Below are 17,813 nucleotides of genomic sequence, written 5' to 3' on the forward strand. Positions count from 1 at the left end.
ATCTTAAATTCAATTAAATTTTCAATTAATTTTTATTTATATAGCGCCAAATACAACAAATGTCATCTCAAGGTACTTAGATAATAAAGTCCAATTCAAGCCAATTGGAATTCAATTAATTGTAATCATAATTATTCATAAAATAATCCAATTCGTTCATATGGAGCCAATTCAAAAACAATTTCCTAGCTAAGGAAACCAACAGATTGCACTGAAACTTTGTTTTCGGTCCAATCTCCCGTCCTGAGGTGTGACACATGAGCTCCCCCAGCAGGCTGGGCCTGTAGCAGCTAACTATGGGATGTTTCAGGATCACCTGAGCCATCCCTAACTATAAGCTTTTATCAAAAAGGAAAGTTTTAAGCCTTTTAAATATCTTTAATCTTACAAACGAGCCTTGATGCAGCCATAGTTAAGTCATTTCATTTCACAAAAACTGAAAGTATTCAGCCTGACTTCACAATCTGATCAATTTTAAGTGTTTCACAAGTTGCTTTTCATCATGCATGGTTTTGATTTCTCTTTACAGATCAACAAGTGCTTGCGTGAGTCCCCTGGCTGACTGTGAAGCAGGTATGTCCTAATCCCAATTTAAAAACTCTCCCGTTTCCCCATCTCGTTGTGCCGTCTGATCAGTTGCAGATTGTGTTTGCTACTTCAATCTATTAGAACACACCCATTAAACCCAGTGCCATTAAACCGTTGAATCCCTGCAGGTCCTTCAGGAGATTGCATTCCTCTGCGGAGGATTAAAACGGAGCCTCCAGATGGGGAAATCATTCAAGTTACAGTGCCTGGTAAGAGAGCACATGCTTGGCAGTCGTTAACTTTGGAAATGATTTACCTCCAAAATATATAAATGCTGTAACCAGACTGGGTTTTTGTGAGCTGACATACTGCAGGACCGTGACACGATGCCTTTAGACTAAAATGTACATCTGTTTTGTAAGCAAGTGTCTGAGGCTTAAACTCCAGACTGTCTTCACTCGCTGTCTGCTGTTGGTTTCCATGTCCCACCGTTCCAACCTTGAATAACAGTGTTTGCAGACTGCTGCACAATAGAAACTCATGTTTACCAAACCCAGCGAAGGCTTATGATTTCCCTTCTCTGCTTGGGGTGCCTGCTGGATAGCAAAAAAAGTTTTGCACTTGCCAATTTTCTTTGTCATCTCCTGTGGGGGGGCACTTTCTGCCAGAAAGCACATCTGACACTTAGCTTAGACAAACAAATGGTATAGCTTGAGCAATTACTCACAATGGGATACCCCCTCTCGTTTTGGATCGACTTAAAATGATTATAAATAGATGAAAATCTTGGCTAGCTCCACGCCTATTCTTTTAGTTCCATTTTTATATTGGAAATAAATGCAGCTTTAGGAGAGCTTTCTCTGGGAATGGTTAATCCATTGTGCAGACTCATAATGCAACATTAACTGCATGTTGTAAAAAGCACAATGCAGCTTTCACAAACACCTGGTAAAAATAGGAATGTGCATCCACAGGCCATGCTAACAGTTAAGCTAAGAGAAATGTATCGCATTCAAGCCCAAATTTGCCTTCCTCCAGCATATTCTGATGCTATTTCTGTTACATACGAGTATTTTTTACTGTTTGTGCACTCGATTTTTTAAACCTATTGAACAATTAGGCTTGTTGTGTATTGGAAAGTTTTTTAAAAATACTTATTATTTGAATTTGTGCCTCTTCATGACTGATCAGACTTGGAAAAAAAAAAAAATCCTTTTTCAAATGCTTGAAATACCAGCAAATGGAAATCAGTGATCAAAGCAGCTGCATTTAGGATGCGCATTCTGTTCTGAAAACTCTTTATTTTGTATGTTATATATGTGCAGTCATTTCTGTTCGACTCACACTGATTCTTTACTATAGTTTCCTGTCCTGTGGTTGTTTTATGTGTGCGTGATGGGAGCGGAGCATACAGAGATGAGTGATAATGTAACTCGAGTGCAACAGACGTCGGCCTACAATTAGAGAATCTGATGACAGTGGTGAGGAAACAAGGCTATGAGTCCTGCTGCCAGGAACATTACAGCTGCACCACAAAACAGAACAAATGAACAGCAAAAAGTTGTTTTTTTTTCCCTTCCCTGTGTGGTGTTTCGTCATCGGTTATTTTGTTCACAGCTGCGAAACACTGACGGCAGCTCTCTGCTTTTTAAAAGGCACAACATGGTGTCTGAAATGGTGACAGGCCATTAAAAATTCCCCCTGATGGCAAATGATAAGCATCAACTATTAAAACGTGAGCGCAGGTCTCGGGAAGCAGCGTCTGGTTTTATGTGGATGGTCACTGTTTAAGTGCCGGTGAAAAACTCTTTATCTCAACATGCCGAACATGCACCACGGCAGTCGCTTACCCGGGTGGATGCTTTCCTCTGACACTTCAATGAGAAACCTTTTTTCTTTCAGGATCTTGTCACACTTGAAGATGAGGGTCTTTTAATCGATGAAAATAACTGATGGCAAGAAAACACTACTTTTAACCCATTTAGGCCGGGAAAGCATTGCCGCATTTCTACCTTTAAAGCCGGGGGCGCTGTTGCGTTATTCTACCTTTAAGGCCGGGAAAGCGTACGCGTCTTTTTTCCTGTATAAGGGTTGTTTTGCACCAATTATTGACCTCTGCGCCAACGAAATGCATTATAATAGACACGTGAGAGTGTCGTCATGTTCCTCGTGTCATTGTTTTGAAGTTAAGTTACATCGAACAAGCATGGAGGACTTTCAGTGGGAAGACATTTCAGACGGGAGCGATTTTGAGGAGTTTTCTTGGCTTTGATAATGCTGATTAACGTGCTGACCCAATTGATCGAGATTTATGGCTAGCACATATGTTTGAGGATGACAATAACGACGAGGATGATTTTGAAGGGTTTGAATGTGAGTGGAAGGCTGACAATCACCACCGTAATCGACGGAGAGATTTCAACCGCACACCAGGGGTGAGAGTCGATTTACCTGCAGATGCCACACCGTTGCAGGCATTTAATCTAATTGAAAATAGTGCTGTTTATTTCAACAATTTCTATTTTATTTTATTACTGTTTTTTTTATTGAAAATAGTGCTGTTCCTGCACTTTACTTTTTACATTTTCTATTTTCGTGGTGTATGTAAATAAACTCAATTTCCAAAGAAAGCCACAGGTGTAAGCTCTCAAATACTTTTTCAGAATCTGCCACAGAGGCTGAGAAATCAATCATTTAGTAGGCGTTGACACAATTGCTGAATTTCCAGAAAAACTTCAGGTTTTAGGGGGTCTTTCTGAAATCGCCCATAGGTTTTACAGGCATTCTTTTCCAGGCGTTTTAGGCCTAAATGGGTTAAGGGAAGTGGAGGTCAGCCTAAGGTGGATTGCTGGCATTTCTGGGCCGTTGCTTGTGTTGAGTCCTGGAGCTGTAGGGCACTGAGCCTTAACGCTCAGGGCCCATTTTTATTTTTTTATTCCTTTGGCCGTTCACATTACTCTTCGCAAAATTGCCAACATCGGATTTCAGAGTGAACAGTTCACCATAGAAAAAAAACAAAGACGTCACTATATGCAGGAATTATCCTGCACCTCGCTGGTCTTCCACTGGCTAATGTCTGTGCTCTCAACGCAGACGTGTGGTGACTTCCGCCTGCACAAAATCCAAATCTGTAGCCGCTTCATGACCACATTTGGGCCGCATGCAGTCCGAACGTAGCCATAAAGTCCAGATCAGGTGGTGACCACCAGCTCGCTGACACTTATACTGTCTTGTAAGTGTTTCCAAAAATCCTGTTTTGCTTTTTTAAAGCAAAACTTTGCTCATGTTAGTTAAACCTTTTCAGTCCAGATTAAAACATTCGAGGCACCCTGAACTTTAGTTACACACATTGTAAAGTTCCTACTTAGCAGGTGAGACAGTCCCACGTGGATCTAGATTTGATTTATCTGAGGCCTATGTCGTGTTCACAAGCTACAATCATTAAAGAAAATGACTAAGGCTGTGTTCGAAACTACATACTACATACTGGCATACGGCATACTGATCGATCAGACAGTATGCAGAGCGTTTACCCACAATGCATTTCGCTCCTGCCCGAGCCGAAATGAGCCGGCCTGAAGCTGATTTCCCTTAAGCTCTAAACTCTGTAAACTTTAGCAACATTTGAAACATTTTCAGGTGAGAAAGTAGTCGTTTAGATCCCCAACGTGTTGAAAACCTGACAAAATACCGGCTGTTTACAATTTTGTTCCCACGAATTCGGCGCTACTAAAGCTAGCCGCAGTGAGCAACGCACTTCCTGTTGATTTCACAAAATAAAATACCCGTTGCCTTTTATCATAGGGAAAGCCATTACGATACAATTGGTGCTTTTGTTTTGAAAACAGGAAGTGAACCTACCCTCGTTGTAGCTAGCTTGAAACTGCCGTTTTGACAGGAAATGACGATCGGCGACGTCACGTTACGTTGCATCTTGGGTAGTTTGAGTATGAGTAGTAACCTCATGATGCATACCCAACATTTCGGAGAATCTAGTATGCATCCGGGAACTTAAAAAAAAGTTAAAGTTAGTAGGAGTAGTGGGAGTAGTAGGAGAAGTATGCGGTTTCGAACAAAAATGTAACTAGAGCTCCATCAAAGGAAGTATTGGACACATGACGTGTCCTATTGATCTCTTATGCCATTGTGCAAAATGAACTGTATGAGCTGATGAGTTTGTTTGCGTCTCTAGATGCCGGCACGAGTGGCGAGGAGCCCAGTGAGTCTGTGGTCGACCCGGTTGCAAGTGCACTGTGTCCAGCCACAGCCTCGCCTTCTGCTCCCCCCGCCCCCTCTGCTCCCCCCGCCCCCCCGGCTCCCTCAGGGCCCCATCAGCCAATGGAAAACCACTCAGGTAACCTCATCTCCATCAGTCCACACCTCCTTATCGTCTCCTTCCTCACACTGCAGCTCCTGGATTGCCTCCCGACCACCAGCCGCACACTCTGGCCTATTTTAGGGAGCTAAATAAGCTGCAGCACGTATGAAACCCCTCTTCTCAGACACTTTTGCTTCCTTTTTTTTTTGTTTTTCTTCTCGTTTCCTCGTGACCAAACCTCTCCAGTCACTAGTTGCCACCACCCCAACCTTTAAAAGCATCCCTTCTCCCCCAGTTGAACTTTTCCGTAGCTGCTGTCCTCTGAAGACGAGCTCTTATCTGTGAGGAACACCATGCATCTGCTGCAGCCGTTTGACTCTGTGGTTGAGAGTTGCCTCGGTCATTACGAGGGCAAACTGAAACTCACAACTTTTGGTCATGTCAGTGGCTAAGAACGATGCATCGTGCACATTTACAGATTTTGAGCGTCCTGTAGTCCTGTCGATACTCCCCAGTCCCACACCCCCGCCCCACATTTAACTCCCTTCACTCCCTGAAACCGTAGGTCAGTAGAGTAAGATTACCAAGAACATTTGGGTAGACTCAACTCCCTTTCTGATTTTGCTGATGTCAGGTGCCGTTGGAATTAGTCGGGTTGGGTAACTATCCATCCAAATATAACTGAGGTGGAAGAAATAATGTTTTATGTGAATTGTTTCCCATTTTTAAAGACTTTTTCTTGTTTTTTTTCCAATGAAAACATTTTGAACAGCACTGAAGTCTACTTAGCATTAAACTGGGACGACGGGAAATTTTAGTGAATTGACCTCAAAAGTCCAGCACTCTGTTCTTCCTCTGTTTGCAAATTGTATCAACATGCAAATGAGTTGGTATTCCTTACATTCCTACACAGATTCACGAGTCTACCCAAAGTGATCTTGATTTGAGCATTTAATGAGGCATTTTGATTTATTTTGTTCATTTGATTGTGCTTTGTTTAAGTTTTCTTTTCTTTCACAAATTACCTCTAAAGGAGAGAGAACCGAGGTAAGTGCAGCAGATGTCACATTAAGCATTACAGTAGCTATGCATAGATTACATGTGGGGCCCTGGTAAAAAATGTCCTATACACAGATTATACATGACTTTTCATTCGTCCTTTAATCATTTGTTGCAAGAAGAGACTTAAATGGTCAGGGTTCAAAATATTTATTGTTTAGACTCTTATTGCAGAGGATGTCCATTTGGAAATTAAATTTCTAACTCAGGCGGATCATTTTATGTCAGCTAAATGTTTTATGGGCTTGTGCTTGAAGCCAGGTCTCAGTTCTTACCAGGAGCCCGTGTGATTCTGTCGAGGTTACATCATCTCCCCCAGCACCTTTCAAAGATGCATGATGTGTTAATTACTGAAAGCTAGATGTCCCATATAAAAAGCACTGCTTATAAAGTGTTTGTGTCTTGTAAACGTAATCGAACCGTGAAAGAATCGTGCTTTTTAATGCAGTCCTAAACAGAAGTAACACTCGACCTCCTCCCTGTCCATGAAAAAGTCTGGCAGCACTTTTAATCAGCCATCATTTCTGCATCATCATTTTGTAATTTTCTTAACCACAGGAGCTCCTGCTCAGCCCCACCTGGTTAATTAATCTCTCTTGACATCCTCGCTGGCCAATAAACTTTATCCTTGTTGTTTATTTTTCTCCAGCCTCCACAAAACTTTGTCCATTTTTGTCACCTCTTCATAAGCAGCAAAAATGTCTGGGTTTATAAAGAAACCGCCAGACGCTCAGCTAATGATCCACTTTGGGAATGTTTGGAATAAGCTATAGTCTAACAATGCAGGGGCTAAAGCCTGCTAATAATAAACTGACAGAAAAGACAGATATATATATATATATATAGCTCATATAAAGCAATTTTCTAATCGAGTTAATTGATTATAATGCAGTAGACCTGGAGATATTGAAACACTGTTAAGATATAAGAACTTATAGATCAAATGAATGCACACATTGTGAAGTATTTTTCTCAACACTCTCTAGCAGCTTTGATCCATTAAAAAACTTTTATAAAACAGTGATGTGATCACATTGATTTATGCATCTCCTGTGTTACACTCGGATTAGACAGAAGAATTTAATTTGATGTAGTTATTACTGCAAACATCTACCTGGAACGCACCGAGTCCCTGAGTTTAGTCGCCCCCCCCCCCGTCCACTGTGCACAAAAGGAGAGAGAGTACGACGTGGCCCCTCATATTGTTTCTCTTGAACTTGAACACAGTGAAGGAGCTGTATGCGACCGTTTGCCCTTCTCATCGTTTTTTCTTTTTCTTTTTTGCATCTTGCAGCTGCACCTTTGTCACCCAGTGCCGCTTCCCAGAGCATCAGAAGACCTTCTGAAGGTAAGGTGCTCCTGTTCAGTGTATTCTAGAGTTTTACCGTGTCAGCGTGGTAAAGAAAACGGCCGCAAAAGTCGACCCAGCTCCCCCTTCCAAAGAAATACACCATTCAAAGTCCCATTTTATGCACATTCAGCATCCCCCTGTCCCACATCCATTTGTTATGACGTCCAGGGACGAATAGGGATGGGAATCGAGAACCGGTTCTTGTTGAGAACCGGTTCCCAGTGTTTCAATTCCTTGGAATCGTTTGGCGATTTTTGCAAACGATTCCCTTATCGGTTCCAGTGGGCGAGAATGACGTCCAGTCCAGCGCAGTCAACAGTAAACATGGCGCCCAAGCGGTACAAACGCTCGAAAGTTTGGTTACACATCCCTAAAAAAGACGGCAAAGTGAATATTTCATCAAAGGGAGGAAATACTACCAACATGCAATAACTATGAATGAATGACTAACGTCGGTGAATCTGAACCCAGCAACGTTAGCAACGTTAGCAACGTTAGCATGTCCTCGGCTAACACTGCAGGTAACTAACTAACAAACACTGCCTATCATGTTAGCACCATTTGCCTGATTGTAAAAGCTGCTGTTAGTAACGGTTAAGGTTAAATGAATGCCTTCTCAGGCATTACATTTAGATGAAATCATGAGAGACAGAGCCTGACTGGCTCAGAGCCAGAGGCTGGTGGTACTACCCCCAGTTCACCTCTACCTCCAGCTTCTCCTTTCACCAGAGCAGGGAAGAGTTAAATTACCCAGGCCAGGATAGACCAATGTGGACCTCACCGTTGTTGGGTTTGTGAGGTCATGACTCGTGTTACTTCTAAACTAAACAAAGTTGATGCTAATCGAGCGGTTTGTTGTCCTTTTTCTCCAAATGAGAATCGATAAGGGAACCGACAAAGAACCGAATCGTTAAGCAGAATGGAAAATGGAATTGGAATCGTAAAAATCTTATCAATTCCCATCCCTAGGGACGAATGCACCACGCTGTACTCTTACCTATAAATGACGCATTCAGTTTGCCATTGAAAGGGTCAGTGTAGAGCAGCTTAAATCGATCAAAATAAAGTTGGTGATTGGAGAAGCAATAATGTTCACAGGTGGGAAGCTGCTTTACCTCTCTGGCATGCAGCAACTCACTTTGGGTGCCTTGATGCAAACTTTTTCTTTTGCTTGACTCGTTCAGCTGGGAGTCTGGTGGAGGACATTGGTGAAATGATTCTTCAGCTTCGGAGACAAGTGGAGAGCCTCTTCAGCATTAAGTATGGTAAGCCACCTGCGGTGATGGAGCTTAATCCTCATTCACAGGAGGGCAGAAAGTTAAGCTTGGCCCATTCATTTCGCAGTGAGACTTTGATCTCCCCCACTTGTACACACCCTGAACCAGTGTACAGTCATTTGAAATTGAAGTCTTAATTTAATATTGACGATGTAACATTTAAGATTTTCAATGATTTAACACATCAGCATGAATCTGTCGAGCCAAAAATGTAGCAAACTGTAGATCACGGAGAGGATGGATCTGTATTTAATGACTGAATTTATCTAAGGAGAAAGGAATGCAATAATGTTGTGAAAGAGGGCGGTATGTCACGGCCTTTAGTTCAGTGGATTACCACCGAGCTGTGTGGTTTGTAGTAGGGCAATAAAGGTGTGTGACAAAGGAGTCTGGGGATGAGATTGATGAGGTTGTACAGTAATTAAGCCAGCAGCTCTATTATTTCTATTTGGAGATGCAGATAACCACGCTCAAACTGCTGGTTATAGTGAACATTTATACTGAATGACAGCGATGGTCAGATTCTGGATAAATCAGTTACTGCAGCATGGGTGACAGAGCCGTACTTTTTTGGCATGTGAAGTCCAACGCAGTCACTTCATAGTAGCGTCTCACACACATTCCACAATAAAACTTGATTGATTCTCTATTCTTGGAGCTCTGCTCTCGCACACTGAATCAGACACACCTGCTCACTGCTGCACACCAACAACTTTGAGCTCTTTTACCAAACAGTCTCATCACATCATCCACACTTAACCCCCCCCCCCCCTTAGAAATGTAAACACTTAAACATTGAGTGTGCATCTTCATCATTTTGAAAAGGGTCGACTGCAGACTGAACATTGGACTTCATGGTGCACCTCTGAAATCTACACTTCAGTAACCACAAAGATTGTTTAAAATGTCAAGATTTCTAGTTTTATATCTCTCATTGGTTGGTTATTCTTTTAGGGTATTTAACCCATGAGAACCCGGACCCATTTCTACTTAAATGAAAATTAAGGGGGTCATAACACAGACTAAATAGACCACAGAGAACACATTTCTGACATTTTTTTCAAAATACCACCCCCCACTGTCACACTGGGCGTTAAGAACCTGGATAATTTCTCCATCAAGGAAAATTATGGGGGACATAAAACAGACTAAACAGACTATATAGAACACATTTCTGACATTTTTCTCAAAATAACACTAGTGTCAAAGATGTGTCAATGGGTGTTAAATGGTTTAAATGGTTTGAATCTTTCCTTTAGCAACCAAAAACAAGCGATTTTAAATTTAGCTAGCTCTGCCCGTAGCGGTAACCTGGCACACAGACATCTTGGAAATGTTATTATGGGAAGACTAAATCACATGACCTGTCACATGACCAACCAGGATGTTAAGTATGGGTCACTCTGGCAATGCATGAGTTGAAATCAAGGATAAAGTTTTTCATGGAATTTTCTAGAAAATTTAAAAGGCGTGTGCCACATGTGCCACGGTGGGTTCTTATGGGTTAAGTATAATTTTTAGGGCTGGGAGAGTTAACTCGTTATTATCGCGTTAACTTGTTAATTATTTAACGCAGATAAATATTTTATCACGCATTAACGCAGGTTTTATTATTGTAAAAGTCTGTTGAATGCATCACATTCACGCAGTTACAGCAAACACCACGAAGCATGGAGTAATAAAATAAAGATAAACTAGCAGGTAACATCACCGCTACAGGTGTGAAGCTCACGGAGCTAACCGGCCCTTTTTTAAAATTTATTTTAAACAAACTCCTGCATTTACAGCCAAGTTGAATTGTCTTCTCAGCGTAGTAGTTCCAGTCTAAAATATCACTTAAAGGCAAAACACACAACTGATAGCAGCAAGTCATTCAAGGAAACAGACAGTGGAGCGAGGCTTCTACAGAAAAACTACAGAAAGATGCTGATGTTAAAAGTGTGTTTGCACAACAAATGTTATGGCACTTTCATTCATATGGCAGCACATTTAAAATAAAGCTAAATGCTAAAGGCTATACACTACTTTTGAATAAATGTTTGGATTCTGCGTACAAACGCGTTAATCAGGGAAATCATGTGATAAATTAGATTAAAAATTTTAATCGTTGCCCAGCCCTACTCATTTTTAAACTTCACACAATGAAGCAATGCTAAAACTGTGATGCTAAGACTTAACTTTTACATATAAAATAGTATTTTCTACTCATGACAGAGAGAGCAAAGGACCAAAAAAGAAAGGACCAATGGGTACCGGCACTTTATTTTAGGTTCAAACGTGAGCAATGTTCCATCAATGTAATATTCTTGCATTGGACTAGAAAACTAGTGTGTGCCTAAACTAGAGCAAGTACAATCGCTCCAAGAAGTCACTCTTGCCTTGAATTGGATGTTCATCGTTTACATTTCATTTCGATTTTGTTGATTGTGTGACTGTTTGAAATCTTTTGAGCCCGTCTAGCTTCTGTTCAGTGAGATCTCGTTCCCAGGTTGCAGCGGTTTTATTTCACGTAAAGTTCTGGTTACTCATGGAAATGAGGCCAAACGGCTCTAAACAATACCCAGGTTTTAATTTCGATGTTGCTGTGCAGCCGAAGCTCTGGGCCTTCCTGAACCAGCCAAGGTGCCGTACTCCAAATTCCAGATGTACCCAGAGGATCTGTATGTGACCGGGCTGCCGGAAGGAATCTCCATCCGAAGGCCCAACTGTTTCGGAGCGGCCAAACTACACAAGATCATTGCTGCCAGCGGTCAGATCCAGTTTGTTATCAAAAGGTGGGAGCGCATACAGAATGTAATGTGCACTCTTAAGCTTTAAAGTTTGAAGTGTACGTTTGCTTCTTTTTATCAACTGTACTTCATTGAAACTTCATTTTAACTGAGCAATCTCCTCAGTGATTTGTGATCACTCGTTTGTCTTCAGGCCCGAGCTCTTAGCTGAACAAGTAAAACAAGAGATGCCTTCCATTCCTGTCTGCGATGCAGGTATGTCTCTTTCACATTTAAAATCTAATGTACCATCATAGGAAAAACTGTATCTTTGTCTGCAATACTGTGAAATGAGGTTATATGCAACAATGATCTTAAGTAGATCGTTCTCCACCTTGGATGTGTGGAGGAGATCTGTGTATCTGGGAGCTGTTTATCTCGAGTATATCATGACTAGAAGATAAAACGTCTCAAAGCTCCTTTGAGCATATCGTGCCACGGATTCTCATCGCCTAGACCCTTTAGGGATAAAGTTAGTAAATGAAAAATCCAATAAACTTGGCTTCTATTACGGTTTTTTATCATGTTGCCACCCCCTCCCTGTGGCAGAGTAACCTTCTCAGTGCCCTGAAACTTCGATGATGTAGTTGAAATTTGTCATATAGTCCATTTTCCTACTGCTGATGGAGCCTTTATGTTCACTCCTTCTCTGTGAAAACAAATGTGATGCTTTCCCAACATGAGATAGACTGCAGGGACATTAAATCATGTAAATTATATGAGTAGATGTAATTTACCTTTAACTTTTTCCTCACACTGTTGCACTGAGCACAACCCCTGAATTTATAACACCCATAAGGGAAAATCTATGTTCTTTTTGTCCTCTGATTTTATATCAGCATGTATCAGGGTAACTAGGGTAATTAGGGACCGAATTTTGCAAGCACCACCTGCCAGGTTACTCTTAAGACATGGGGGGAAAAATTCCTTGGGCAACTTTTTCAAAACCTAAAGGGCGTGGCGATGCCTCAAAGTTCAATGACTCGCCATCACTCGCAACAAAAAATTAAGTTGCTTATAACTCCCACAAACATTATCCAATCTGTCCCAAACTTCATACGGGGAATGCTGGACCCAGCCTGAACGCGTACATATAACATAGTGAGATCCACCTATAGCGCCCCCTGCTGGGGGCTGGAACGTATTGTTTTTTCCACACCTCGCATTTGATCGAACTCCTACAGATTTAATGCTACAAACTTCAAACTTGGCCAGGTTACTCTTAAGACATGGGGGGAAAAATCATTGGGCAAGTTTTTCAAAACTCAAAAGGCGTGGCTAGACGGTGAAAATCGTGTGATGGCGTTTGTGATTTGAAAGCCTTATCATCATCGCAAGGTCATGAAACTTGGCACAAACGTCCATCCTGACAACCTCGTACATATGTAAAGGGTATCGTGTGTGGGCGGAGCAAAATGGCTCAATGGCGCCCCCTAGAAATTTTCAAAAACTCTCCACATTGGGGTTATTATGTGCTCGTATGTACGCAGGGGGTATCGTGCATGTGGGCAGAGCTGCGCGACTACGCCGTCCAGCGCGTGCCCCAACATACGCATATCTCGGTCCCGCATACAGCTGCTTGCAGCTTTCTAATTATGTCCTCTTTGTATTTGTTTTAGGAGTATCAGAAGTCACAGAGTGTAGATTTAATCGTGCTCACGGTGGCGTATTTCTGAACTATTTACGAAGCTTCCTATTTGCAAAATTACAGAAGAATGCAAAAGTTTGGGCTGACCAGCATTACCTGAGAACCACTAAAAGCTACTCAGGAGGGGAGAAGTGATTTATTTAAAAAAACATTTTTTTCTAAAAACAACTTGAACTCCAAATATTTCATTGTGGTTATTGTGGATCATTACATCGCATCACATCCGCACCAGTTAGTTATGTGGACTGGGTCCTGCTTTACAGTCCATATCACCAGGTACAGAGGAATCAGTTGTCTGATTCAAAAGTGACACCATTTAAGTATCCACAGTATAACCCAAGCTCCAACCGCTATGAAACTTTGAGCTTTGAGTTGTTTTAGATGGTGAAAAAAATGCTGTTCCTTTCTCAATGGTTCTTATATGTACCTCTTTATGAATATTGCTGAAAGTAAGTTCTTCACAGAAGGCCCTGAGAGACAAAACATTAGTGTCCACTATAGAGTGATGCAGAGAAGTGAAATTGTTTTGGGATTTGAGAGATGCACTATATTACTGAAAGTATTCGCTAATCTGCCTTTGCACGCATATGAACTTAAGTGACATCCCATTCTTAATCCAGAGGGTTTAATATGACCTCGGCCCACCATTAGCAGCTATAACAGCTTCAACTCTTCTGGGCAAGCTTTCCACAAGGTTTAGGAGTGCGTTTGTGGCAATTTTTTGACCATTCTTCCAGAAGCGCATTTGTGAGGTCAGACACTGATGTTGGACAGAAGGCCTGGCTCGCAGTCTCTGCTCTGATTCATCCCAAAGGTGCTCTATCGGGTTTGAGGTCAGGACTCTGTTCAGGCCAGTCAAGTTCTTCCACACCAAACTCGCTCATGTCTTTATGGACCTTGCTTTGTGCACTGGTGCGCAGTCATGTTCGAACATCAAGGGGCCATTCCTAGACTGTTTCCACAAAGTTGGGAGCATGAAATTGTCCAAAATCTCTTGGTATGATGAAGCATTCAGAGTTCCTTTCACTGGAACTCAGGGGCCAAGCTCAGCTCCTGAAAAACAACCCCCCACCATAATCCCCCCTCCACCAAACTTTACACTTGCCACAATGCAGTACTGTTCTCCAGGCAGCCGCCAAACCCAGACTCGTCCACCAGATTGCCAGATGGAGAAGCGTGATTCGTCACTCCAGAGAAGGCGTCTCCACTGCTCTGGAGTCCAGCTGCGGCGTTCTTTACACCGCTGCATCCGACGCTTTGCATTGCACTTGGTGATGTATGGCTTGGATGCAGCTGCTCGGCCATGGAAACCCATTCCATGAAGCTGTCTACGTACTGTTCTTGAGCTAATCTGAAGGCAGCGTGAAGTTTGGAGGTCTGTAGCGATCGACGGCAGAAAGTTGGCGACCTCTGAGCACTATGCGCCTCAGCATCCGCTGAGCCCGCTCTGTCCTTTTATGCCCATGGCCCTGCCACGGAAAAGGGTGGAACGCCCTCTCCGGGTCGGGAATGAGATCCTTCCCCAAGTGGAGGAGTTCAAGTATCTCGGGGTCTTGTTCACGAGTGAGGGACGAATGGAGCAGGAGATTGACAGACGGATCGGTGCGGCGTCTGCAGTGATGCGGGCTCTGCACCGGCCCGTCGTGGTGAAGAAGGAGCTGAGCCAGAAGGCGAAGCTCTCGATTTACCGGTCAATCTATGTTCCTACCCTCACCTATGGTCACGAGCTGTGGGTAGTGACCGAGAGAACGAGATCGCGAATACAAGCGGCCGAAATGAGTTTCCTCCGCAGGGTGTCTGGGCTCTCCCTTAGAGATAGGGTGAGAAGCTCGGTCATCCGGGAGGGGCTCGGAGTAGAACCGCTGCTCCTCCGCATCGAGAGGAGTCAGATGAGGTGGCTCGGGCATCTGGTTAGGATGCCTCCTGGACGCCTCCCCGGTGAGGTGTTCCGTGCCCGTCCCACTGGGAGGAGGCCCCGGGGAAGACCCAGGACACGTTGGAGAGACTATGTCTCTCGGGTGGCCTGGGAACGCCTCGGGGTCCCCCCAGAAGAGCTGGAGGAAGTGGCCGGGGACAGGGACGTCTGGGTCGCTCTGCTCAAGCTGCTGCCCCCGCGACCCGATCCCCGGACCAGCGGCAGATAATGGATGGATGGATGGGCCCTACCACTTTGTGGCTGAGTTGCTGTCGTTCCCAATCGCTTCCACTTTCTAATAACAGCGCTGACAGTTGACTGTGGAATATTTAGTAGCGAGGAAATGTCATGACTGGACTCGTGGCACAGGCGGCATCCAATCACGGCACCAGGCTGGAATTCACTGAGCTCCTGAGAGCGACTCATTCTTTCACAACTGTTTGTAGAAGCAGTCTGCATGCGTACAGTAGGTGCTTGAATTTATACACCTGTGGCCATGGAGGTGATTGGAACACCTGAATTTAATTATTTGGGTGGGTGGGTGAATACCTCTGGCAATATATTGTACCTATGTTATAACTGGATGTAAGAAAAAAAAAACTCCTATAAAAAGGTATTAAGAAAATGAATAATGTTGCTTTTTTTTGGCAGATGGCAACCGTAGACATGGATTAGTAAAATAATTGTGTAATTTGTTTTCCCTTTCATATCAGCAACTGCTAACTAAGGAAAAAGTCCATTGGTGATGACTCGATTATCAAAAATAGATGGATGTGGTTGTAGGATGTTCACTGACCTCAGAGAATTCAGCCATGTAGAGGTTCATAATGCAGCTTTAATGATGATTTTTTTTTATGTGCGAGTTTAGATTCAGTTCGTGCTGTATTTTTAAATGAAAAAATGAAACTATAGCAGTGATTTCCTGCAGCTCTCTCTACTTTTAATCTGTAATAAAGCTCTGCAGCTGGAACTAGAGGCAACTCTGAAAGTTTGTTGCGTTCGGCAAATGCGAAGAGCTGACAAAAACCAAAAAGTTCATCATTGAATTGTTTTCACACAGAGTTGGATGCCAAGGACGCAGCACCAGTAACCGAGGACACTGCAGCTATATCCAAGCGACCTGGATTCTCAGGTACATTCATGTTCCAGCCTTCATCTTCAGCTGCTGCTTTGAGGCTTAGATTTGAAGCTGTTTATCTATTTAAACCATCAACCATGCGTTTATAAACCTGCATTTATTGCTCTCACGTCTAAAACTAAACGGTGTTAAAGTTTTGGCAGTGTGTGGCATTGATAATTGGTCCTAAAATCTGGAACAATCTTAGGATACTAAGTCTTCCAGAAGATGTGAGACAGGCCTCAACTCTGACAATGTCTAAATCCAGGCTGAAAACAGTTCTGTTTAGCTGTGCATATGACAACTGAAAGTATTTTATCTGCACTTCACTTTTAAATTAATTAATTAATGATTATTTTAATGTTTTTATTTTTAATTTCTAAATTTTTTATTATTATTTTTTTTTTATTATTATTATTATTAAAACTTTTTTATTATTATTTTTATTTTTATTTATTTTGTTTTAATGATTTTATTGCCTTCTTGTGATTTTATTTAGCTGTGAAGCACTTTGAATTGCCTTGTGTATGAGTTGTGCTCTACAAATAAAATTGCATTGCGAGAATGTTGAAATCCTCCGCTTCCTGTCTCCAGAGTGCATGGAGTCCAAACTGTCCAGGATCGACCTGGCCAACACGCTGCGAGAGCAGGTCCAAGATCTGTTCAACAGGAAGTATGGGGAGGCATTGGGCATCAAGTACCCCGTCCAAGTGCCTTACAAGAGGATCAAGAACAACCCAGACTCGGTCATCATCGAGGGCCTTCCGCCCGGCATCCCCTTCAGGAAGCCCTGTACCTTCGGCTCCCAGAACCTGGAGAGAATCCTGGCTGTCGCTGACAAAATCAACTTCACCATCACCAGGTGCAGAACCCAGGTCACATGATCACTTAACCCATTTAGGCCGGGAAAGCATTGCCGCATTTCTACCTTTAAAGCCGGGGGCGCTGTTGCGTTATTCTACCATTAAGGCCGGGGAAAGCGTACACGTCTTTTTTTTTCCTGTATAAGGGTTGTTTTGCACCAATTTTCTTCAGATACTTTTATTGTGCGAATGCTTTAAGGCGTTCTCACTATTAAGTTCCTGTTTCTCTTTATTGTTATTATTCCGCCAGTTTTCTGCACCTAACTACTCCTGCATACTTTCAGCTATTTCTCTTTCAGCAGATTCCTGCTATCATTTTTGGTGTCTTTAACTTTTACACTTTAAGATATTCAACTTTTATTCAAATTTTCCCATCATTCAAATGAATGGAAACTGCTTTCAGCTCTTCCAAATCATCTCCCTCTTTCCAACCTAACTACTCCTGCGTGCTTTCAGCTAGAGACACCAGTGTTTCCCGCAGTGCATTATAGTCAAGCCGGCCGCCTTAGCACACTCACACTGCCGCCTTGCCAACGTTCCCAAAAAAAAAAAAAAAAAAAAGACTTTAAAGCTGCCGTCGGCAGGTTTTCAAAATTGCGAGTCTAAAGTCGGAAAATTCGAACTGACACAACTTTCAGGTCCCTCCCCCAACCTCTAACAAGTTCCGAATCGCCCCCCAAACCCCTCCCCCTCTGTGGACGAGGTTGTGCACGTGAGTTCACACTAGAGCCTGGCTCGGGCCGGATTTTTCTGTCTGAAACCTGTCCTCTGGCTGTTTATCATTTTCACGATGTCTGCTTGCTTTCGAGCCCGACCCGAGTCCGACAAGACATTCTAATTTTTTGTCCGAGTCCGGCCCGGCCCGACGGGCTTCGGTCGGGTTGCCATACTCTAGTTCACACCAGTGTGAGCGCACACAAGCTGGGGCAGACTCACGCTCAGCAGCGTGTGCACAAGCTGTGATTGACA

At 42.9% G+C, this 17,813-nt stretch overlaps 1 protein-coding gene across 1 annotated transcript in view; it reads left to right on the plus strand.

Annotated features, from left to right (window-relative positions):
* gtf2ird1 (GTF2I repeat domain containing 1) overlaps positions 1-17,813 on the plus strand; it is a 61,626-nt gene that overhangs the window by 33,606 nt on the left and 10,207 nt on the right. The window contains exons 12-20 of the mRNA XM_075487412.1: positions 530-573; positions 717-797; positions 4,721-4,882; positions 7,200-7,253; positions 8,441-8,521; positions 11,124-11,307; positions 11,456-11,517; positions 15,925-15,996; positions 16,576-16,843. Coding sequence (XP_075343527.1) covers positions 530-573; positions 717-797; positions 4,721-4,882; positions 7,200-7,253; positions 8,441-8,521; positions 11,124-11,307; positions 11,456-11,517; positions 15,925-15,996; positions 16,576-16,843 — 1,008 coding nt within the window. The remainder of the gene's footprint in view (positions 1-529; positions 574-716; positions 798-4,720; positions 4,883-7,199; positions 7,254-8,440; positions 8,522-11,123; positions 11,308-11,455; positions 11,518-15,924; positions 15,997-16,575; positions 16,844-17,813) is intronic.

The sequence above is a fragment of the Odontesthes bonariensis genome, chromosome 16 (assembly GCF_027942865.1).
Source record: "Odontesthes bonariensis isolate fOdoBon6 chromosome 16, fOdoBon6.hap1, whole genome shotgun sequence".
In the NCBI taxonomy this organism is placed as follows: Eukaryota; Metazoa; Chordata; class Actinopteri; order Atheriniformes; family Atherinopsidae; genus Odontesthes; species Odontesthes bonariensis.